Source organism: Elephas maximus, chromosome 3 (assembly GCF_024166365.1).
Source record: "Elephas maximus indicus isolate mEleMax1 chromosome 3, mEleMax1 primary haplotype, whole genome shotgun sequence".
Lineage (NCBI taxonomy): Eukaryota > Metazoa > Chordata > Mammalia > Proboscidea > Elephantidae > Elephas > Elephas maximus.
The window spans coordinates 107,229,666-107,255,516 of NC_064821.1; the positions used below are offsets into that span (position 1 = coordinate 107,229,666).

The following is a 25,851-nucleotide window of genomic DNA, read 5'->3' on the forward strand; positions in this document are numbered from 1 at the left end:
TATAAAATGGTTATTTAAGGGCCACTGAAAATGAAAAGCATCAGTATTTCCCATACATGCCAGGGATGAAGAGGTAGGACTAGAAGAAAGCTCAGATATCGTTGTTCAGCAGTAATTATTGCATAAGAGAAAAAAACAAAAACCATAAAAGTTTAGTGACTGACTCAGGTACCTGCAGATGGTTCATGACAGAACTCTTCACCTGAGGGTCCTTGCCATCACATCAGTCTCAACGGTTTATCCTTTGTGAGTCTTCACAATCTGCTTGTACCAGTGAATTGTTTTTGAAATTTTTTGGAAGGTTTAGATGTGATTTGTTAGTCCATGACAAAAGTAAATAATTCACTGGCCTTTGTTTATCCATGCATAGGATTATTTCTAATTACAGTGAAAAACTTCCGTAATCTAGATTGGCTCTTTTAGGTTATCATCATACGTGGATATAATTTTATATGGTGTATTGCTTAATGCAGTGATTATGTCCTCAGAAACCTTATGTAATAAAATAGTCCATTGTAGAAACTAATTTGAAGAAAGGGAAGACGAGCATAAGATTTCAAGATTGCAATAAAATAATTTTTTCCTATAAAAGTTTTCTTAAGAGATAGGTTTTTAATAGCTAAAAGTACAAAAATAAATAGGTTGATCAACTTTTTGATTGTAGCAATGATTTCATGAGGAGCCTGAATGGTGTAAGTGGTTTGTGGCTGGCTACTAACGACAAAGTTGGCAGTTCAAACCCACCCAGTGGCTCCTCAGGAGAAAGACCTGGCAATCTGCTTCCATAAAGACTACAGCCAAGAAAACCCTATGAAGCAGTTGTACTCTGTAGTATACGAGGCCGCCACAAGTCAGGGGCTGACTCGATGGCAGCTAACAACAGCGAATGGTTTCATGAGTGTCAAAACATATCAAAATTCATACTTTTAAGGTGTCGTTCATTGTATGTCAATTATACCTCAATAAAGATTGACTGAGCTAACATGATGCAAATAAATATCTTGAGCAGATCCTAAATATGACCGTCCGGTAAACAAAGCTAAATTCCTGCTGTTTTATGACTCTTAAAATAATCTGCAGCATAGTTCACAACTCTAAAGGTATATAGAGGAAGGTGGAGCTGGCTGAGTGGTCCAGTTCACACGCAAACCAGTCGTGGTACCTCTGCTGTGTGCACAACAGTATTTTTCCATTCTTCAGAGTGCATTCCCCAGTATTTACAGCATTGTAACAAACAGCAGTCTGAGTCTTGCTCATCACATTCCCTAAGTAATCATGTTATATCCAATTTGAGTTACAAAGAACATGCTCATTTGGAGAAGTGGGGGAGGAAGAGAGCTGAGCACTGGGAACTGAGCCAAAGTTATTTATTATATTTGCCAGGCAATGTTAAATTATTCACATGCATTCTCTCTCTTAACTTTCACAACAACTCTATGAAGTAAGTGCTGTTTTAATCTCCATTCTACAGATGGGGAAACTGAGACTTGAAGTGGTGGAATCAACACTAAACCCATTGCCGTTGAGTCGATTCTGACTCATAGTGACCCTACAGGACAGAGTAGAGCTGACCCATAGAGTTTCCAAGGAGTGCCTGGTGGATTTGAACTGTTGACCTTTTGGTTAGCAGCCGTAGCACTTACCCAGTATGCCACCAGGGTTTCCTGAATCTAGCTCTTCTGATACTAAAGTCTATGTTTTTAAGTTATTTAGTCTGAATTAATAATGATTCTAGAAGGAAGGAGTGAATTTTTAATCATTTTGTAGCTTTGGTAGCTGTAGGTTAATTCCGTTAATCCAGTACTAGGTTAAGGTATCTGAAGTATTTTCTTATGGTGCAATACCATGTTACTCTTTTCATCATCTTAAAATTTAATGCCATTTTGGATTCACTGAAATTATCCCCATCTCTCAAGAACCAAACAAGAAACATAATCTTTGTTTTTGAGGTTGTTCTTGTATAAAGAGAGAGCTTTCCTTAACTTCGTAACTGAAGAACTTTCCCTCTCTGTACCATTATAGGATTAGGCCTTTGAAAACCAAACCCACTGCGGTTGAGTCAATTCCGACTCATAGCGACCCTATAGCAGGCCGCAGAAAACATTATGTAAAAACCTAGTTCAGGCTGGGTGGCCTCATTCTCTTCTGTTTCTGTTTCTTGCAGTGTTGTCCTTGAGCTCTATTTTTGCCATTCTGGTTTCTGACTCTGGCTTGTTGGGGGAAAAGTTTTGTATTATTTGATCACACTTCATTGTCTTTATGCCACTGAAATAATGTAGGCTAAAAATCTATATTCTTACTTCTCTTGGAGAAATGACAATTGTTTAATTTGTGTTATTGCACTCCTCATTACTGCTTTCACGAAAGCTTTATGTGGGATTTCTTCAGTGAGCCAAATTATCTTAAAGTCATGGAGAGAAAGTGTCATGAAAGCACAAAGGAAAAATAAAGATGCTTGAAGAAACTTACTGAGGAAAGGATGTGAAAAATAGGGACAAGAATGTATGGTGCAGAAGAAGCTTGCCATTTGGGAGGAATAATTAATATTCAGTAATGCTTCTCGCCATTTCTCCTTTTCTTTCTGCAGTTTTGGCCGATGTCTTACCTGCCGTATTGTGACAGTGTTCCTGACCTTTAGTCCATCCTTTTTCCAGTTTCTTCCCCACTTCCTTCCAGCCCCGCTCATCGCTCTCACAGTGATTATCCTGAAATTCAGCCTAGAAAAATGTGCTATTGGCTTATTGTGAAGCATTTTCTTTTATCAGCCTCAATATGTAATTTGTTTATTTTCCTTTATTTGCACAATAGAAATTACCTACAGTCACTATGCAATCCTAAGGGATGAAGCCTGGACAAAAAGTGAAACTGGAATTCTTTTACCAAATTTAATTTACTGACAATAACAATGAAACCCTGGTGGCACAGTGGTTAAGTGCTATGGCTGCTAACCAAAAGGTCAGCAGTTCAAATCCACCAGGAGCTGCTTGGAAACTCTATGGGGCAGTTCTACTCTATCCTATAGGGTTGCTATGAGTCGGAATCAACTCGACAGCAACAAGAACAATAGCAAACAACTGCATAAACTCATTAAAAATGTGGTTGCTTGTGTGTTTTAATTAAGATAAGCCTAAAAGTAGTAATCCAAACCTGAAATTCAGATGTTCGACTCAAAATAGTAACCTCCACGCTCCTATTGTTGTTGTTAGGGGCTGGTGAGTTCATTTCCATCTCCCCAGAAACTCTTCTCATATCCCTTCTCATCCAAACCTCCGACCCCACCAGAGACAATCGCTGTATTGATTTTTTTTTTTTTTTTTTACCTTTGCTTCCTTTTGCTTGTTCTCAAGCTTCATATAAATGGGATCATACAGTAGGCACTCTTTTGTGTCCAGCTCCTTTTGCTCAGCATTTCTGTGATATTCATTCAGATTGTCATGTGTATCAGTAGTTTGTTGCTTTTATTGCTGAATAGTATTCCAGTGTATGAGTTATGCCATAATCTGTCAGTTTACTTGTTGATGGGCATTGGGGTTTTTCACAGAGTTTTGACTATAATAAATAAAGCCACTATGAATACGTGTATAACAGATCTTTTTGAGGACATATGTTTTCCCTTCTCTGGGGTAAATATAAAAACTGAAATTGCTGGGACACAAGGTAGGTGTATGTTATCCAAAGTGGTTGTGCCATCCAACAGTCCCACCAGAAGGATATGAGAGCTCTGGCTGCTCTACACCCTTAGCCATTCTGGTGGGTGTGTGTGCACTGGTTCCTTGTTGTGACTTAAATTTACATTTCCCCTTTTGTGAAGTGTTCATTTGAGTCTTTTCCCCACATTTAATTAGCTTGTGTGCCATTTTCTAATTGATTTGTAGATGTTCTTTATATAGTCTATACACAAGTCCTTTATCAGATTGGTGATTTCTGGATCTTTCGATCTGTTGCTTGCTAATTCATTTTCTTAATAGTATCTTTTTTTTTTAATTAACTTTTATTAAGCTTCAAGTGAACATTTACAAATCCAATCAGTCTGTCACATGTAAGTTTACATACATCTTACTCCCTTCTCCCACTTGCTCTTCCCCTATTGAGTCAGCCCTTTCAGTCTCTCGTTTCGTGACAATTTTGCCAGCTTCCCTCTCTCTCTATCTTCCCATCCCCCCTCCAGTCAAGAGTTGCCAACACACTCTCAAGTGTCCACCTGATATAATTAGCTGACTCTTCATCAGCATCTCTCTCCCCCCGGCTGACCAGTCCCTTTCATGTCTGATGAGTTGTCTTCGGGGATGGTTCCTGTCCTGTGCCAACAGAAGGTCTGGGGAGCATGGCCGCCGGAATTCCTCTAGTCGCAGTCAGACCATTAAGTATGGTCTTTTTATGAGGATTTGGGGTCTGCATCCCACTGATCTCCTGCTCCCTCAGGAGTTGTCTGTTGTGCTCCCTGTCAGGGCAGTCATCGATTGTGGCCAGGCACCAACTAGTTCTTCTGGTCTCAGGATAATGTAGGTCTCTGGTTCATGTGGCCCTTTCTGTCTCTTGGGTTCTTAGTTGTCGTGTGACCTTGGTGTTCTTCATTTTCCTTTGCTCCAGGTGGGTTGAGACCAATTGATGCATCTTAGATGGCCGCTTGTTAGCATTTAAGACCCCAGACGCCACATTTCAAAGTGGGATGCAGAATGTTTTCATAATAGAATTATTTTGCCAATTGACTTAGAAGTCCCCTCAAACCATGTTCCCCAGACCCCCGCCCCTGCTCCGCTGACCTTTGAAGCATTCATTTTATCCCGGAAACCTCTTTGCTTTTAGTCCAGTCCAATTGGGCTGACCTTCCATGTATTGAGTGTTGTCTTTCCCTTCACCTAAAGCAGTTCTTATCTACTGATTGATCAATAAAAAACCCTCCCCCTCCCTCCCTCCCTCCCCCCTTCGTACCCACAAAAGTATGTGTTCTTCTCAGTTTTTACTATTTCTCAAGATCTTTTAATAGTGGTCTTATACAATATTTGTCCTTTTGCCTCTGACTCATTTCGCTCAGCATAATGCCTTCCAGATTCCTCCATGTTATGAAGTGTTTCAGAGATTCGTCACTGTTCTTTATTGATGCGTAGTATTCCATTGTGTGAATATACCACAATTTATTTACCCATTCATCCGTTGACGGACACCTTGGTTGCTTCCAACTTTTTGCTATTGTAAACAGAGCTGCAATAAACATGGGTGTGCATATATCTGTTTGTGTGAAGGCTCTTGTATCTCTAGGGTATATTCCGAGGAGTGGGATTTCTGAGTTGTATGGTAGTTCTATTTCTAACTGTTTAAGATAATGCCAGATAGATTTCCAAAGTGGTTGTACCATTTTACCTTCCCACCAGCAGTGCATGAGAGTTCCAATCTCTCCGCAGCCTCTCCAACATTTATTATTTTGTGTTTTTTGGATTAATGCCAGCCTAGTTGGTGTGAGATGGAATCTCATCATAGTTTTAATTTGCATTTCTCTAATGGCTAATGATCGAGAGCATTTTCTCATGTATCTGTTGGCTGCCTGAATATCTTCTTTAGTGAAATGTGTGTTCATATCCTTTGCTCACTTCTTGATTGGGTTGTTTGTCTTTTTGTGATTGAGTTTTGACAGAATCATGTAGATTTTAGAGATCAGGCGCTGGTCTGAGATGTCATAGCTGAAAATTGTTTCCCAGTCTGTAGGTGATCTTTTTACTCTTTTGGTGAAGTCTTCAGATGAGCATAGATGTTTGATTTTTAGGAGCTCCCAGTTATCGGGTTTCTCTTCATCTATTTTGGTAATGTTTTGTATTCTGTTTATGCCCTGTATTAGGGCTCCTAGTCTTGTCCCTATTTTTTCTTCCATGATCTTTATCGTTTTAGTCTTTATGTTTAGGTCTTTGATCCACTTGGAGTTAGTTTTTGTGCATGGTGTGAGGTATGGGTCCTGTTTCATTCTTTTGCAAATGGATATCCAGTTATGCCAGCACCATTTGTTAAAAAGACTATCTTTTCCCCAATTAACTGACACTGGTCCTTTGTCAAATATCAGCTGCTCATACATGGATGGATTTATATCTGGATTCTCAATTCTGTTCCATTGGTCTATGTGCCTGTTGTTGTACCAGTACCAGGCTGTTTTGACTACTATGGCTGTATAATAGGTTCTGAAATCAGGTAGAGTGAGGCCTCTCACTTTCTTCTTCTTTTTCAGTAATGCTTTGCTTATCCGGGGGTTCTTTCTCTTCCATATGAAATTGGTGATTTGTTGCTCTATCCCCTTAAAATATGACATTGGAATTTGGATTGGAAGTGCGTTATATGTATAGATGGCTTTTGGTAGAATAGACATTTTTACTATGTTGAGTCTTCCTATCCATGAGCAGGGTATGTTTTTCCACTTAAGTATGTCCTTTTGAATTTCTTGTAGTAGAGCTTTGTAGTTTTCTTTGTATAGGTCTTTTACATCCTTGCTAAGATTTATTCCTAAGTATTTTATCTTCTTGGGGGCTACTGTGAATGGTATTGATTTGGTTATTTCCTCTTCGGTGTTTTTTTTGTTGATGTAGAGGAATCCAAGTGATTTTTGTATGTTTATTTTATAACCTGAGACTCTGCCAAACTCTTCTATTAGTTTCAGTAGTTTTCTGGAGGATTCCTTAGGGTTTTCCGTGTATACGATCATGTCATCTGCAAATAGTGATAGCTTTACTTCCTCCTTGCCAATCCGGATACCCTTTATTTCTTTGTCTAGCCTAATTGCCCTGGCTAGGACTTCAAGCACGATGTTGAATAAGAGTGGTGATAAAGGGCATCCTTGTCTGGTTCCCGTTCTCAAGGGAAATGCTTTCAGGTTCTCTCCATTTAGAGTGATATTGGCTGTTGGCTTTGCATAGATGCCCTTTATTATGTTGAGGAATTTTCCTTCAATTCCTGTTTTGGTAAGAGTTTTTATCATAAATGGGTGTTGAACTTTGTCAAATGCCTTTTCTGCATCAATTGATAATACCATGTGGTTTTTATCTTTTGTTTTATTTATGTGATGGATTACATTAATGGTTTTTCTGATATTAAACCAGCCTTGCATACCTGGTATAAATCCCACTTGATCATGGTGAATTATTTTTTTGATGTGTTGTTGGATTCTATTGGCTAGAATTTTGTTGAGGATTTTTGCATCTATGTTCATGAGGGATATAGGTCTATAATTTTCTTTTTTTATAATGTCTTTACCTGATTTTGGTATCAGGGAGATGGTAGCTTCATAGAATGAGTTGGGTAGTATTCCGTCTTTTTCTATGCTTTGAAATACCTTCAGTAGTAGTGGTGTTAAATCTTCTCTGAAGGTTTGGTAGAACTCTGCAGTGAAGCCGTCCAGGCCAGGACTTTTTCTTGTTGGAAGTTTTTTGATTACCGTTTCAATCTCTTTTTTTTGTTATGGGTCTATTTAGTTGTTCTACTTCTGAATGTGTTAGTTTAGGTAAGGTAGTGTTTTTCCAAGAATTCATCCATTTCTTCTAGGTTTTCAAATTTCTTAGAGTACAATTTTTCGTAGTAATCTGAAATGATTCTTTTAATTTCATTTGGTTCTGTTGTGATGTGGTCCTTCTCGTTTCTTATTCGGGTTATTTGTTTCCTGTTTTTCTTTAGTCAGTCTAGCCAATGGTTTATCAATTTTGTTAATTTTTTCAAAGAACCAGCTTTTGGCTTTGTTAATTCTTTCAATTGTTTTTCTGTTCTCTAATTCATTTAGTTCAGCTCTAATTTTTATTATTTGTTTTCTTCTGGTGCCTGATGGGTTCTTTTGTTGCTCACTTTCTATTTGTTCAAGTTGTAGCGACAGTTCTCTGCTTTTGGCTCTTTCTTCTTTTTGTATGTGTGCATTTATTGATATAAATTGGCCTCTGAGCACTGCTTTTGCTGTGTCCCAGAGGTTTTGATAGGAAGTATTTTCATTCTCATTGCATTCTATGAATTTCCTTATTCCCTCCTTGATGTCTTCTATAACCCAATCTTTTTTTCAGGAGGGTATTATTCATTTTCCAAGTATTTGATTTCTTTTCCCTAGTTTTTCTGTTATTGATTTCTAGTTTCATTGCCTTGTGGTCTGAGAAGATGCTTTGTAATATTTCGATGTTTTGGACTCTGCAAAGGTTTGTTTTATGACCTAATATGTGGTCTATTCTAGAGAATGTTCCATATGCACTAGAAAAAAAAGTATATTTTGCAGCAGTTGGGTGGAGAGTTCTGTATAAGTCAATGAGGTCAAGTTGGTTGATTGTTGTAAGTAGGTCTTCCGTGTCTCTATTGAGCTTCTTACTGGATGTCCTGTCTTTCTCCAAAAGTGGTGTGTTGAAGTCTCCTACTATAATTGTGGAGGTGTCTATCTCACTTTTCAGTTCTGTTAAAATTTGATTTATGTATCTTGCAGCCCTGTCATTGGGTGCATAAATATTTAATATGGTTATGTCTTCCTGATCAATTGTCCCTTTTATCATTATATAGTGTCCTTCTTTATCCTTTGTGGTGGATTTAAGTCTAAAGTCTATTTTGTCAGAAATTAATATTGCTACTCCTCTTCTTTTTTGCTTATTCTTTGCTTGATATATTTTTTTCCATCCTTTGAGTTTTAGTTTGTTTGTGTCTCTAAGTCTAAGGTGTGTCTCTTGTAGGCAGCATATAGATGGATCGTGTTTCTTTATCCAGTCCGTGACTCTCTGTCTCTTTATTGGTGCATTTAGTCCATTTACATTCAGGGTAATTATAGATAAATAAGTATTTAGTGCTGTCATTTTGATGCCTTTTCATGTGTGTTGTTGACAATTTCATTTTTCCACATACTTTTTTGTGCTGAGATGTTTTTCTTAGTAAATTGTGAGATCCTCATTTTCATAATGTTTGACTTTATGTTAGTTGAGTCGTTACGTTTTTCTTGGCTTTTATCTTGAGTTATGGAGTTGATATTCCTTTTTGTGGTTACCTTATTATTTACCCCTATTTTTGTAAGTAAAAACCTAACTTGTATCATTCTATATCGCCTTGTATCACTCTCCATCTGGCAGTTCAATGCCTCCTATATTTAGTCCCTCTTTTTGATTATTGTGATCTTTTACCTATTGACTTCCATGATTCCCTGTTATGTGTATTATTTTATTTATTTATTTATTTTTTAGAATTAATCTTAATTTGTTTGTTTTTGTGCTTTCCCTATTTGAGTTGATATCAGGACGTTCTGTTTTGTGACCTTGTATTGTGCTGGTACCTGATATTATTGGTTATCTGACCAAACAGTCTCCTTTAGCATGTCTTGTAGCTTTGGTTTGGTTTTTGCAAATTCTCTAAACTTGTGTTTATCTATAAATATCTTAATTTCGCCTTCATATTTCAGAGAGAGTTTTGCTGGATATATGATCCTTGGTTGGCAGTTTTTCTCCTTCAGTGCTCTGTATATGTTGTCCCATTCCCTTCTTGCCTGCATGGTTTCTGCTGAGTAGTCTGAGCTTATTCTTATTGATTGTCACTTAAAGGAAACCTTTCTTTTCTCCCTGGCTGCTTTTAAATTTTTCTGTTTATCTTTGGTTTTGGCAAGTTTGATGATAATATGTCCTGGTGTTTTTCTTTTTGGATCAATCTTAAATGGGGTTCGATGAGCATCTTGGATAGATATCCTTTCGTCTTTCATGATGTCAGGGAAGTTTTGTGTCAGGAGTTCTTCAACTATTTTCTCTGTGTTTTCTGTCCCCCCTCCCTGTTCTGGGACTCCAATCACCCGCAAGTTATCCTTCTTGATAGAGTCCCACATGATTCTTAGGGTTTCTTCATTTTTTTTTAATTCTTTTATCTGATTTTTTTTCAGCTATGTTGGTGTTGATTCCCTGGTCCTCCGGATGTCCCAGTCTGCATTCTAATTGCTCGAGTCTGCTCCTCTGACTTCCTATTGCGTTGTCTAATTCTGTAATTTTATTGTTAATCTTTTGGATTTCTACATGCTGTCTCTCTGTGGATTCTTGCAACTTGTTAATTTTTCCACTATGTTCTTGAATAATCTTTTTGAGTTCTTCAACAGTTTTATCAGTGTGTTCCTTGGCTTTTTCTGCAGTTTGCCTTATTTCGTTTGTGATGTCTTGAAGCATTCTGTAAATTAGTTTTTTATAATCTGTATCTGATAATTCCAGGATTGTATCTTCATTTGGGAAAGATTTTGATTCTTTTGTTTGGGGGGTTGGAGAAGCTGTCATGGTCTCCTTCTTTATGTGGTTTGATATGGACTGCTGTCTCCGAGCCATCACTGGGAAACTAGTTTTTCCAGAAAATCTGCTGACTGGTACGCTGGCTCCAGGCCCTGAAAACAATCGCTGCCTCTCCGTATTTGTTCGTTCTCCATCTCTAAATCTGTGTTTGTTGTTCAGGGTTCGTAGATTGTTATGTATGTGATCGATTCACTTGTTTTTCTGAGTCTTTGTTGCAAGAGGGATCCGCCGTAGCGTCCACCTAGTCCGCCATCTTGGCCCCCACCTCCAATAGTATCTTTTGATGTACAAAAGTTTTTAGTTTTGATGAAGTCTTATTTATTGATTTTTTTTTTTTACTTTTATAGTTACTGCTTTCTGTCCTAGTTAAGAATCTTTGCCTACTTCCAGGTTGCAATGATATTTTCCTCAGAAAGCTATATTTTATATTTAGTTCTATGATACATCTTGAATTAATTTTTGTGTATAGTATGAGATAGGGGTTGAGGTTTTTTTTTTTTCCATGTGAATACCTGGTTATACCAGCACCGTTTGTGGAAAAGTCTTTCCTTATTGGATTCCTTCCATCTTTTTCAGTGAGAAATGAGGGCAGGTGAATAGGATGCTTTCTCAGCTGAAGGCTCAAAAATTTCTGCAATATTTAAATATAATTTTTAATTATTTTGATTAAAATTTACAGCCCATCTTTCTTTATGTTTCTGGCTAGAATTCAAAAGATAGCAAATTGCATTTTAGTTCTAATTGGTTCCCCTATATACTGAATTACCTTAAAGGTGCCACTTCTTATCCCTTTTTTACTTTATAGATTATACTTTGTGACATGTTTTAAAAGCAGTAAATAATCATAAAAAATCTTTTTGTGCAGGTGAAAGTACCTTTTCTACCTCCGTAATATTACTTCTCTGGAAGAAACCACTGTCAGCTTGCCATCCTTTCTGATGGCCTAATGAATAAATAGTCATATGCATGTGTGGACATCCATAAATATTAATAATGTAATATACAAAATGAAATTATATTGTACATATCGTTTTTACTGGATGATACATCATTTTTCATATCAGTGTAAATAATGCTGTAACTTACTGGTATATGTCTTTGTGCAATTGTTTGAATAAATCTGTGGCATAAATTCTGTCAAATCAACCTCCTATAGCATTATACTAGTTTTATGGCCCACTAGCCTAATGTCCCCCAAAGCTAGCAAACACTGGATATTATCAGATATTAGCCAGTCTGATAGATGCAGCTTTTTCATGAATAAAGTTGTTCACACATGCACTAAACATATACCAAACATACACATAAGGAAGTGGATGAGAAAATAGTACTGTACATTAGCGAGGCAGAATTTTTTTACATTGACAGCTAAAGAGTTTTTTTTTTCTGCCTTCACCACTGTATGGAATTTGGAATGAGAATTGAGTGCTGGGAAGTTTGGGGGTGTGTTTAAAGGCAGCAGTTGAAGATAGGGTATGGGTTGATAGCATGGGTATTAAGAGAAGTATCAGGAGTCCCATGACATCAGGAGGAGCATTCTGTTTCCTCATTCCAGAGGCCCCATGTTGTTCCACTTATAGCAACCCCATGTACAACAGAACAAAACACTGCCCAGTCTTGCATCATCCTCACAATGTTTGAACCCGTCATTGCAGCTACTGTGTCAGTCCATTTTATTAAGGGTCTTCCTCTCTTTCACTGACCCTCTACTTTACCAAGCATGATTGCCTTCTCCAGGGACTGGTCCCTCCTGATACCATGTCCAAAGTACGTGAGAATCTCGCCATCCTCACTTCTAAGGAACATTTTGGCTGTACTTCTTCCAAGACAGATTTGTTTGTTCTTCTGACAGTCCATGGTATAATCAAGAGGCCTCACACCTACTGGAAGCTTTTGTACGAATCACTAAGTTTTTGAGTCTCACTGTCCTCATCCACAAAAGTACAGGTACCTACCATATCTGTCATGCCGACCAGTATGGCACCACTGGACTGTATGTGAGATATGCTGTAAAAGCTATGAATTAGGTAGTATATAATTTTGTCTCTGTAGTTATTGATTCACTAATAAGATTAAAGAAACCAGTTGTTGTGGAGTTGGCTTTGAGTCATGGTGACCCAAAGTGTGTCAGAGTAGAACTGTGCTCCACAACGTTTTCATTAGCCGATTTTTAAGAAGTACATCGCCAGGACTTTCTTCTGAATCATATCTGGGTGGACTGGAACTTTTGACCTTTTGGTTAGCAGCCAAGCACATTAACTCTTTGTACTACCCAAAGGGCTCTGCCAAAAAGATTAATGTTGGCAAAAGAAAAAACAGGGGTTGAAAACAGGGGAGCTTCCGTAGAGACCTTCAGTGATTGATTGTGTTTGAGTCAATGATTTAATGATTGGTTGGATTTGTCTGTAGAAGGAGCAAGCAAAATATTTTGAAGGTAAGAGAAAAAACTTCTAGTGACTGAGGGAATTGGATTAGAGTTATAATCAGATCAATTAATTGTATGAAAGAAACAAACATTAAGCTGGGCATTACTGGTCTGGGGAACGTAAGATGTTCTTGGTTGTCAGAATTCTAGGTCGCTGGTTACCTGAATCCTATTTGGTTATATGGCCAACAGTCCCATTAATAGAGTTGTGTTGTAATGGCTCCATCTCCTAGGAAAACATGATTCTTCTACAATACTAATGAACTGTTAAGAGATGGGTAGTGCTCTAATTCCTTCTTATGCCATGCAGGAAATTATCTACAGCACCTACTTCAGTTGGTCAAGTAAACTGAACTATAAAAAAAAAAAATAGTATGGACCATTTTCACAGAAACACTAAAAATAAGAGCAACGCATAAAAATTTTTCCCAGCTCAATTCTATCAAGTTAATATTTTTCAAAATATATCAGGGTATAGGATTCCTAAGAGTGTCTATTTTTCCAGTATATCAAATTTAGAAAGATGTGAGATGCATATTACTGTCACTTTGCCTTCAGAAGGTATTTCAATTTAATTAGATTTGTTTGAAAGAAAATAAATCTCATGCATAAGCCTTTTAAACAAATGTGTTCCTTTGGGAACATTGTACTTCACAAGAAATAGATTAAATTGAAGCTGCAAAAGACCTTATTTCAGCATTGATTCCATTAAACTTAGTCCTTAAAACCTGCTCCTTTACCCAAGGTATTAAGATATTGCTACTTGATGTACATGTCTTTGTCATTCTGAGGAAAAATTTATGTGATAATTTATTCAGATGTTTGTTTCCAATACTGTGAAATTAAGTTTTTATGTAAGTTTTAGTCACCTTCCCTGTGCCATTCCTAGCTTTGGTATGCCTTTCCCCCCTTCCATTCCTCTATCAGTAAAACTGAAGTAGTTTGGAGAGTGAAGATCAGTTTTCACTGGGGCTGGTGGCTAAGATTTTTGGAAAGGAAAAATAAATATTCTTCAAGTAAACAAGGTCTTTGAAAAACCTGGTTACTTCTATTATCTGTTAGTCCACCCTCCCCCTAAAAGCTATACAGAAGTACCTGTGGTTCCTAGGAAGAACCTTGCATTTTAATACCTGTATACCTTTTCATATGCCTTTCTCCTGTCCAGGTGCACTTCCTGACACTCAACTCCTTGGTGCTTGCTAAGTGTCTGTTGATTTTACTTATAGACCAACCTACCTGCCTCAAAGAAGGGGCAGTTACTTTTTGCTTTATGCCTGCATCCATCATAAGGCAGTGCAATTATTTATTTCCAAGACATCCTAACTTATTAGAGTACTAGATTCTTGAGGGCAGGAATAAATGAGTGGTATCCAACATATCTATTGTACTTTTATTGGAATATCACTTGTTCCTGGGATTCTATTTTGTGAGGTCCTATAAATTGGATTTAAGATTTTACAGGATTAAAAATGAGTTACTTGTCCTGTGACTTTTTTTTTTAGCCCCAGAAAAATATCCTTAATGAATGTTTCCTAATTATTGATCCAAACCCCAGTGCCGTCGAGTCGATTCCGACTCATAGCAACCCTAGAGGACAGAGTAGAACTGCCCCATAGAGTTTCCAAGGAGTGCCTGGTGGATTTGAACTGCCGACCCTTGGGTTAGCAGCTGTAGCACTTAACCACAAGTCCACCACGGTTTCCGCTAATTATTGATAGGACAGGCTTTTGAGCTTATACAGATTTGGTCATAAATTCTGGCTCTAATTGTTCAAATTCTTTGATCTCACTCAGCGTCAATTTCTCCATCTGTATAATGAGGTAATAATAAATTTCTCTACTGAATTGTGTGAGACTTAAATGATGTACACCTTCTCCTCACTTATCGACTGTCTCATTATCTGACATTTCACATTTATGACAATAGTAAAAAGTCTACCATCTGAATATTTCGTGCATTAACGACGTACATCTGCAAGTAACGAATGCCGAGGTGCAAGGCGAGAGTAACGCTGGCTGTGATGGTTAAGGTTTTGTGTCAGCTTGGCTAGGCCACAGTTCTTAGCGGGTTGGGCAGTTACGTAGTGATGTAGTTATCCTCTGTTTTGTAAAGTAGTGTGGTCATCCTCCGTTTTCTCACAACACCAATTTTGCATAATGACCTGGTCTTTGGAACTTAACCATGTTGATAAATGAGGACAGGGTGTATTTAAGGCGAATACATACCTTCCTCCATACATATATATACACGTGTGTGTGTGTATTCTTTATATGCATATATACGTATGCCTTGTATGTATTTATTTATTAAATGGAATTATTAGGTAGTAATTAGAAAATATCAAAATGGAAAAACAATCTGAAAATCACCTTAAATCTCACCAGTGAGACACCATCGGTGTTCACATTTAGTAGAGATCACAGAACTTTCTTTAAACCCAGATAGAAACTTTTACATAGGTGAAAATAATATTGTGATAAATAAGTAGGCCACATGATATTTTCTCACTTACTTTTTTCATTCAACAGTGTTATCTTTCTATGGCAATGCATCTAGACCTATACCGTCCTCCCTCACCTTCTATTAATGGCGCAGTTTTCCATTTATTGATTACCCTGACAATCATTTGTTGATAGATGTGTAGGTTTTTCCAGTTTTCATCTGTTAAAAGAATAAGCATGGTAGATGTTATAGCATCCTACTTTTTAGCCTTTTTAGAATAAATTCATAGAAGTGAAATTGTTAGATTAAAAGATAACCTATAAAATATTCGTGAAGTTATAAATATTTATGATTTGTTTGCTTTTCTGCATGTATATTATACTAAATAAAAGATCTTATTAAAGAAAAGAAGTTAACCTATAGATTCTAAAGTCTTGAAATGTCAAATTTAGAATGTATTTGAAAGTGAAGTAGGGAGAGGACCTCTCAGATTTCATTATCAACAATTCAAGTTACCTGAATTCCAACTCAGGTCTTCAATAATAGTTTGTTACTTTTCATAAGAAATCCTCCTGCTTTAATAAAATCATGGGCAGGGGAATTGGTGAGCATAATATATTATGATGTGACCATTCAGACCTCAGGCAAATCTGTTATTTGAAGTAAATTTTAATTTTTGTGTAATTAATATTTCCAATCCTAGCTTAAGTAAATTAACTTTTACTTCCAATTTGGTAGGTTTTTTGAGTAGATTTAATTGCACTGCTCTTCAGCATAAATTTATATTTATGTTCAGTTGAACTATGGAAAATTAAGAGTAGTTGAAAGCCTATTTCTTCATGGTATTTTTGAATAATTAATTTTATTGAAACAAATTTCATTAAAGACCTCTATAGTGAAAGTCTATGTAGCAAACAAAGGAGTTACATCCATTTACTTTGGCTGAATCTGTGCTGGATTAACCCTCATTCTACTTTGGTTACAAACTGTAAAGTGACAATTAAGTATTCCATCTCTGATATATAAATGTAGGAGGTTTACCTCAAATCAATTTTTTAAATTAATTTCTGTTAAACTTCAGTAACAGAAAACAACCCATGAAGGGGAAATTTAATCCTAGTAAAAACCCATTATAATTAAAAAAAAAAAAAATGACTTATAAAAAACAAAAAACCAAACCCACTGCCATCAAGTTGATTCTGACTCATAGCAACCTTATAGGACAGAGTAGGACTGCCCCATAGAATTTCCAAGGAGCACCTGATGGATTCAAACTGCTGACCTTTTGGTTAGCAGCCATAGCTCTTAACCACTACACCACCAGAGTTTCCTTGGATAGAGTAGGAAGTAGCAAATCAAATTAAAGAGTTCTTCCCACAGTTATAGAATAATGTCAAAGATAAGGACATGTCCAGATAATTTACTTTTCCTCACCAAATCATCTTTGACAGGGAGAAACTTTGAGAAAGGCACCTAATCTGTCTACTTTGCAGTTTAGTGGAAGTAAATAGAAAATAATGCTTTTCTAATTTCTGGATAATCTAAATGATCATTCATATTTTAAAAGGATGGGAGCAGTATTTGCCCCAAAATAAACATTTTATTTGTTTTTCTTTGGTTTGGGTCAGAAGGAGTTAAAAGAGTAGTCAAACTATGTATATTTGTACAGTAGAGAAAAAATACAATAAGCATATATTATTGTTCAGGGTACAGTTTGTGCGAAGAGAACAGTACTGTCTTACAGGACTCCATCATATTATATTTGGGATTTTTAAAAAGCCTAACAGTACAACATCTTTCATGTGTATGATTCAGTGACAGCAGTTACATCAATTATGTTGTGTAACCATTAGCAATATTTGTTGTGTTACCTGTATTTTTAAAATAATTACCAAAAAAAAAAAAAGCCTAGCAGTAAATTATTGGTGATTCTCTCTCTATGCATTGTGATGATTTGGTTTGTTCTGTCCTCTTTATTTCAAAAGTCCAAAACCTGAAATGGTGGCTGACTAATACCCTCCTTTTCCTGCCCAGAGCTTATTTAATAAGCATGTTTATAAAGATAGCCTTTGAAAGTCATGTGACTACCACACACAGAATGTGACCTTCAGGTGTGCCTTACTTAGGATGACAGGCTCTTATCTGATAGCTGCATCACCTTGGGCAAATTACTCTACCTCTCTAAGTGTCCCTTTCTTAATTTGTTGAAGGAGCCCTGATGGTTAAACAAAAGGTCAGCTGTTCAAACCCACTAGCCACTCTGTGTTTAATCTGTTGAATGGAATAATAATACATTATACTCTGGTTGCTCTGAGATTTAAATGAAATAATGTGCAAAAATTGCTTAGCATTGTATCCAGCACAAAGTAAGCACTCAGTAAGTGGTAGCCATTAATAATTTTAATTAACCTGAAAGACTTCCAGGAGATGTGGAATGCTTTCTTTTTTGCCTACACTATACTTGGAAATTGCTGCATCTGTTGTTTAAAGGATAGAGACCCTCAGAGAACAGCAGCTTCTCAATAGAATAAGAGACAGTCTAAAGTTAATTGTGCATAAGCACATCATATTCTTTTCTAATTACTTGCTGAATTACTTTCTTGCTGTGGAGTGTGTTTTCATTAGTGATAAAGAAATATAAAATCTGCTTATGTAGTTGGAAGCTCCATACCTTTCATTTAAATAGTGAAATTGTTTTATATTAAATAAGACTGTAAGGAAACACAAAAGAGAGCTACCTCCCCTGAAACTCAGAGGCTGTTCATGTGTCGTTCTCAAACCTAGAAAAGAGGCTTTATCTTGAATTGTTTTATCCAGAGATCTGCGTTTTCCTTTTAGGTTTAATCCAGTGAAATCAAGTTTTGCTCTGCCTTGAGTGTCTTGCTCTGTTCCCAGTTTCCCGCTGGACAGCAGAGTTTCTCCTGAGGCCACTGAACATTTGCAGGGAGCAGCTGCTTTACCAGTAAACACCACAGTTGTTGGCACTGGAAAAACAATCAACAGGAAGAAAGCTGCTTTGCCTTTCTACTGCCAGAGAGCCTGAACAGTCAGAAACAGCGCCGTGAAAGACACGACTTTAGATTTACTCTTATGTAAATTAAAATTAATGACCTGCTTTCTTCATTTGGGATATAATTTTTCCCTCTTAGAATAACAGTACCATACATCTATCAAAATGGAGGATCATAGCTTAAAAGCAAAACTTTGAGCATATCCATAATTATCAAACAGTTGCATTTTGTATATGCTCAAGCTTTTGCTGCTGAGGAAAAACAAAAATGTTTCAATCTCGGTCATTGTGAAGGCTAGAGCCTACTTCAGAGCAGTTGATTAAGTGCCACTTCCATTGAGAGCTCTACAGTTCAGCAAATGGTCATTGAACACTGCTGTGTGCAAGCTATGCACGAAAAGCTGGGGAATACCAAGAAGATGAAGCCAGTTCCTACCCTCAAGGAGTGTAGCTCAATTCAATAAATGTTACGTGCTTCCACTGGCGGTATCCACCTAACATGCCATGTTGGGATCTAGGTACCATATTGTTGTTGTTGTTAGGTGCTGTTGAGTTGGTTCCAACTCATAGTGACCCTAAGCAGAACAAAATGAAACACTGCCTAGTCCTGTGCCATTCTCAAAATTGTTTCTATGTTTGAGCCTGTTGTTGCAGCCACTGTGTCAGTCGATCTTGTTGAGGGTCTTCCTCTTTTTCGCTGACACTCTACATTACCAAGCATGATGTGCTTCTCCATGGGCTGATCGCTTCTGATAACATGTCCAAAGTATGTGAGATTTAGTCTCACCATCCTTGCTTCTAAGGAGCATCCTGGTTGTACTTCTAAGACAGATTTGTTCGTTCTTTTGGCAGTCCATGGTATATTTAGTATTCTTCCCCAACATCACAATTCAAAGGCATCAATTCTTCTTTGGTCTTCCTTATTCATTGTCCAGCTTTCACATGCATATGATGCGTTTGAAAATACCATGGCTTGGGTCAGGCGCATCTTAGTCTTCAAGGTTACATCTTTGCTCTTCAACACTTTAAAGAGGTCTTTTGCAGCAGATTTGCCCAATGGAATGCCTTGTTTGATTTCTTGACTGCTGCTTCCATTGGTGTTGGTTGTGGATCCAAGTAAAATGAAATCCTTGACAAAATCTTTTCTCCATTTATCATGATGTTGCTTATTGATCTAGTTGTGAGGATTTTTGTTTTCTTTATGTTGAGGTGTAATCCATACTGAAGGCTGTAGTCTTTGATCTTCGTTAGTAACTGCTTCAAGTCCTCTTCACTTTCAGCAAGCAAGGTTGTGTCATCTGCATAACGCAGGTTGTTAATGAGTCTTACTCCAATCCTGACGCCCCATTTCTTCATACAGTCGAGCTTCTCAGATTATTTGCTCAGCATACAGACTGAATAGGTGTGGTGAAATGATACAACCCTGATGCACACCTTTCCTGACGTTAAACCATGCAGTATCCCCCGTTCTATTAAAACGACTACCTCTCAGTACATGTACAGATTCCTTGTGAGCACATTTAAGTGTTCTGGAATTCCCGTTCTTTGCAGTGTTACCCATAACTTGTTATGATCCACACAGTCGAATGCCTTAGCATAGTCAATAAAACACAGCTAAATATCTTTCTGGTATTCTCTGCTTTCAGCAAGGATCTATCTGACGTTAGCAGTTGTTATCTCTGGTTCCACATCCTCTTCTAAATTCAGCTTGAATTTCTGGTGGTTCTCTGTTGATATACTGCTGCAGCTGTTTTTGAATGATCTTTGGCAAAATTTTGCTGACATGTGATATTAATGATATCGTTCGATAATTTCTCCATTCGGTTGGATCACCTTTCTTGGGAATAGACATAAACATTTCTTGGCATAGACGAGTGAGCACTTCCAGCTCTGCATCTGTTTGTTGAAACATCTCAATTGGTATCCCGTCAATTCCTGGAACCTTGTTTTTCGCCAGTGCGATCAGTGCACCTTGGACTTCTTCCTTCAGTACTATCAGTTCCTGATCATATGCAACTTCCTGAAATGGTTGAACATCAAACAATTCTTTTTGGAATAGTTACTCTGTGTATTCCTTCCATCTTTGTTTGGTGCTTCCTGCGTTGTGTAATATTTTCCCTATAGAATCCTTCACTATTGCAACTTGAGACTTGAGTTTTTCTTCAGTTCTTTGGGCTTGAGAAATGCTGAGTATGTTCTTCCCTTTTGGTTTTCTATCTCCAGGTCTTTGCACGTGTCATCATAATACTTTGTCTTCTGCAGCTGCCTTTTGAAATCTTCTGTTCAGCTCTTTTACGTCATCATTTTTTCCTTTTGCTTAGCTACTTGACGTTCAAGAGCAAGTTTCAGAGTCTCTTCTGACATCCACATAGGTCTTTTATTTCTCTTCTGCCTTTTTAATGACCACTTGCATTCTTCACGTATGATGTCTTTGATGTCATTTAAACCAAAAAACCAAACCCAGTGCCATCAAGTCGATCACGACTCACAGCAATCCTGTAGGACAGAGCAGAACTGCCCCATAGAGTTTCCAAGGAGCGCCTGGTGGATTCGAACTTCCGACCCTTTGGTTAGCAGCTGTAGCGCTTAACCATTATGCCGCCAGGGTTTCCTTGATGTCATTTAAGGTGCCATTAAAAAAAAAAAAAAAAAAAACCTATTGCCATTGAGTCGATTCCAACTTATAGCGATCCTATAGGACAGAATAAAACTGCCCCATAGAATTTTCAAGGAGCGCCTGGTGCTATAGCACTTAACCACTATACCACCAGGGTTTCCATAGGTGCCAAATGACAGATTTTTCTAAACCTAGAGTCATGAGCATGATCTCATTTAATTTTCACAACAGCTTTATGAAGTGGGTGTTTGGATTCCTTTTAGAGAAGAAGAAACTGAGGGCATCAGTGGATTTCTGTGTGATTATCTTGGTGAAAGACAAAAGCTGATGGAATTGGGCACATGTTAACTAGGATGATTAGATTGGTCGTGGTTTAGGAAAGGCTTTCTGAAAGCAGAGGCCAGACATAAAAGCGAAGACATTCACAAATAATTCCCTGAACACCAGGCATATTCCTGCACCACCTCATTTTTAAAGATCCTTGTTTGTAGTTCATTCTAAGTTAAAGAGATTGGAAAATATGGTTAGCAAAAAATGTGATCATGCTAGACATACTATTTTATAACCTGGTTTTGCCATTTAATGCATTTGGATCACTTCCTATGGCACTAAGTATGCTTTTTCACACTATTTTTAATGGCTACATGATTTATTTAACCACTTCCCTTACTAATGAGTAAGGTAAGAAAAGGTAAATATAAGAAAGATAAAACCACAAAATTATTAGAAGAAAATATACATGGATAATTTTGTAATGACAAGGGTGGGCACATTTTTAAATGTAGGATATTAAAGGTAGAAACTTTAATAGAAGAGATGGATAGTTTTGAACACATAAAAATTAAAAGTCCTTTGGCTATCAAAGTCACTATCAATAAAATTAAAAGGCATGATCTCATTTAATTCTCTTTATGAAATATGGCCTTCGATCCCTTTTAGAAAAGAGGAAACTGAGAATACCAGTGGATTTCAGTGTGCCAAACAGAAGCTGATAGAATGTGAGAAAGAGCGAGGAGGTAGCTGGAGATTAGTTTTTGCAGAAGTTTTGGATATAAATCCCAGCTTTATCACTTCAAAGTGACGGATGAGCTTCAGTTTAGACAGTTCAAAAGATTACATTTTCATTCTTTTTGAAGTGTTCACTTCCATACCCTTTCTCATAATAACTGTTGTGACATAAGAAGATACCTTTTTTTCAGATGTGTCTTTAAAGATGTGTCAGGTGTGTCTTCAAATGCAAAGTTTCAGAGATATCAATGACAGACAAATCAGATGCTGGTTACAAAAAGCATATCGTTTAAGTAGCAGAAATTATAGAGGCCTCATTTAAATATAGAGTTCCCTTAGAGCAAATTGTATAGATCATTAACTACTTATTAAAGAGATTGGGGAGGAGGGAGAGCACAAACTGTATTGGCTGTTTTCAATTGGCTGAAATAATATGAAAGATCAGTTAACTGCTATCACTGTAGTTTTCAGTGGTAACATCTGGAATGAAAAATTCAGAATGTAAATGTTTTTAGATCATATTTAGGTGAATCCTATCAAGTTAAAAATCCTACTACATCTTGCATATGAGCAGATGGCTCATTGATTGTGTAGAATAAAACGTTTCTGTAGAGTCGATCTAAAATTTGACTTAAAATGTGAATGTAATATTTACCTCCTTGGGAGTAACAAAATTTATGCTGTGTGATAACCTTGTCACGTTTACAGAATCATGTTTAGTGGGCCCTACAGAGCTCTGGTGAATACAACAGTCTGATCTGTTTTCTACATATTTTAGGAATCTGGAAAAGCTGTAGTAAATGCAGTATCCATCACGAAGTTTTTGCATCTTGCTCTACTGCTTTCTTGAAATTTAGCAAAAAGGTCAAGGACTATATGATCTTTATTAACTGCAATCAAAACTAAATTGAAGAGATTTTTAATAGCTACTTAGAATTGCAATGTTTGAATCTATACTATAAAGAATGTTAAGATTTTTCTCACATTAGAGAGTCCTACATGTACCCATTTAAATATTAATGGACATTGTTGTTTGATTAATTCCAATAGTATGTTTATTATATTTTTAAAATTTATTTTAGTTTTTGTTGTTCTTAAAAATACACACACAGAACATACACGAATTCAACAATTTCTACATATACAGTTCAGCAACACTGATTACATTCTTCGAGTTGTGCACTCATTCTCTCCACCGTTTTCCAAGTTGTTTTTCCTTTGTTAATAAGAACTTACTGCCCGAAAAGTTTCCTATCTAGTCTTTTGAATTGTGGTTGTCAATTTGATCTCAGGTAAATAGTTCTTAAAAGAGCACAATGCTTAAGCCATACAGCTAAACTACTGTTTGGTTTAAAGGAGAATTTCAGGGATATTTTTGGTTTAATGTTTAAAGATTGTCTCAGGGCAGTAGTTTCAGGGTTCACCCAGTTCAGTGATTCCAGAAATTCTGGATTCCATGAGAATTTGAAATTCTGTTTTGCATTTCCCAACCTTTTGATCAGGACTCTTCTATAGAATCTTTGCTCAAAACATTCAGTAATGATAGCCTGGCACCATCCAGTTCTTCTGGTCTCATGGCAGATGAGGCAATTGCTCATGGAAGCAATTAGCCACACATTCCTTTTCATATTCCTGTTCCTGACCTTCTCCTTCTGTTGCTCCAGGCAGGTAGAGACCAATTATTGCACCTTGGTGTATAGTATATTTTCACGAATGAATTTTATTTTATTTTTTTCCCAAACAGATAAACAATCAGATCCTGTATGGAAGAAGTCACCAAAATGCATCTGCCATTATTAAGACTGCCCCAACGAAGGTGAAGTTGGTTTTCATTAGGTAAGATAGATACATCTGGTTATGCAAAATCACAAAGATCTCTTCTGGGATGTTATTATTTGTGTAAGACTGTTTTGTCTTTGGTTTGTCTAACAAAATGACTGTTTAAAAATATAATTTTCTTATTGTACTTTGGATGAAGGTTTACAGAATAAACTAGATTCTTATTAAATAGTACACATACTGTTTTATGAAATTGGTTAACAACACCGTGACATGTCAACACTCTCCCTTCTCGACCGAGCTTTCCTGTCTCCCCCTGCTTACTAGTCCTTGCCTGTGGGCTGGTGTGCCCCTTCAGTCTCATTTTGTTTTATGGGACTGTCTAATCTTTGGATGAAGGGTGAACCTCAGGGGTGACTTTGTTACTGAGCTAAAAGGGTATCCAGGGGCCATACTTTTGGGGCTTCTCCAATCTCTGTCAGGCCAGTAAGTATGGTCTTTTTTTGTGAGTTAGAATTTAGTTCTACATTTTTCTCTAGCTCTGTCCGGAACCCTCTACTGGGATCCCTGTCAGAGTAGTCAGTGGTGGTAGCCGGGCACCACCTAGTTGTACTGGACTGATATTGGTGGAGGCCATGGTAGTTGTGGTCCATTACTCCTTTGGAATAATCTTTCCCTTGTGTCTGTAGTTTTTTCATTCTCCCTTGCTCCTGAAAGGGTGAGACCAGTGAAGTATCACAGGCATTTAAGACCCCAGACACTACTCACCAAAGTAGAATGTAGAACGTTTTCTTTATAAACTATGTTATGCCAGTTGAGCTAGATGTTCCCCGAGACGATGGTCCCCTCAGCCCAGTAATTCAGTCCGTCAGGGAGTTGGGATGTGTCTATGGAACTTTCATGACTTTGCCTTGTACAAGTTGTGCTGGCTTCCCCAGTATTGTGTACTGTCTTGCCCTTCACCAAATTTACCACTTATCTCTTGTCTGTTTAGTGTTTTCCCCTTCCCCCCATAACCACTAAAGATTGTTTCTTTTTGTGTGTAAACCTTTTCATGGGTTTTTATAGTAGTGGTTTCATACAGTATTTGTCCTTTTGTGATTGACTGATTTCATTCAGCATAATGGGTATTCATCCATGTTTTGAGATGCTTCTCAGATTCATCATTGTTTTTTATTGTTGCATAGTGCTCCATTGTGTTTATCCATTTATCTGTTGATGGGCATCAAGGTTGTTTCCATCTTTTTGCTATTGTGAAGAATGCTGCATGAAACATGGTTGTGCATATGTCTATTCGTGGGATGGCTCTTATTTCTCTAGGGTATATTCCTAGGAGTGGGATTGCTGGGTCATATGGTATTTCTATTTCTAGCTTTCTAAGAAAGCACCATTTTTTTTTTTTTTTCCAAAATGTTTGTAGCATTTTGCATTTTCACCAGCACTGCATAAGCATTCAAATTTCCCTTCAACCTCTCCAACGTTTGTTATTTTCTGTTGTTTTGAATCATGCCAGTAATGCTGGGGTGCGATGGTATCTTATTGTGGTTTTGATTTGCAATACTCTAATGATTTCCAGCATTTCCTTATATGTTTAGCTGCTTGAATGTCTTCTTTGGTGAATTGTCTGTTCATTTCCTTTGCCCATTTTTTGATTGGATTATTTGCCCTTTTGTTGTAGAGGTGTTGGATTTTCCTCTAAGTTTTAGAGATTAGACCTTTGTTGGGTTTGTAATAGCCCCAATTTTTTTCCCAGTCTGTAGGTTCTGTTTTTACTCTTTTGGTGAAGTCTTTTGCAGAGCGTGTTTAATTTTTAGAAGATCCCAGTTATCTAGCATACCTTCTGGAGTTTGTGTGTTGTTAGTTATGGTTTGTATCCTGTTAATGCTGTGCATTAAGGTCTCTAGCGTTGATCCTATTTTATCTTTGATGAACTTCATAGTTTTTGGCTTTATATTTATATTTTTTATCCATTTTGAATTAGTTTTTGTTTATGGTGTGTGGTATGGGCCCGCTTTCATTTTTTTTTTGCAGCTGGACATCCAGTTTTGCCAACACCATTTGTTGAAAAGACTGCCTTTTCCCCCATTTGATGGACTTTGGGCCCTTGTTGAAGACCAGATGACCACAGGTGGATGAATTTACATCTGGGTTTTCAATTCTGTTCCATTGGTCAATGTATCTACCGTTGTACCGGTACCAGGCTGTTTTAACTACCATAGCCATATAGTAGGCTCTGAGGTCAGGCAGTGCGAGTCTTCCTACTTTATACTTCTTCAGTAGTGCTTTACTTATCCAGTGCCTCTTGCCTTTCCATATAAAG

The 25,851-nt window shown here is 37.2% G+C and overlaps 1 protein-coding gene across 5 annotated transcripts in view; it reads left to right on the forward strand.

Moving 5' to 3' along the window:
* Positions 1-25,851, forward strand: part of PATJ (PATJ crumbs cell polarity complex component) — a 417,617-nt gene that overhangs the window by 253,167 nt on the left and 138,599 nt on the right. For all 5 annotated transcript variants that reach the window (XM_049879429.1, XM_049879433.1, XM_049879432.1 and 2 more), the window contains exon 29: positions 23,497-23,588. In XM_049879429.1, coding sequence (XP_049735386.1) covers positions 23,497-23,588 — 92 coding nt within the window. The remainder of the gene's footprint in view (positions 1-23,496; positions 23,589-25,851) is intronic.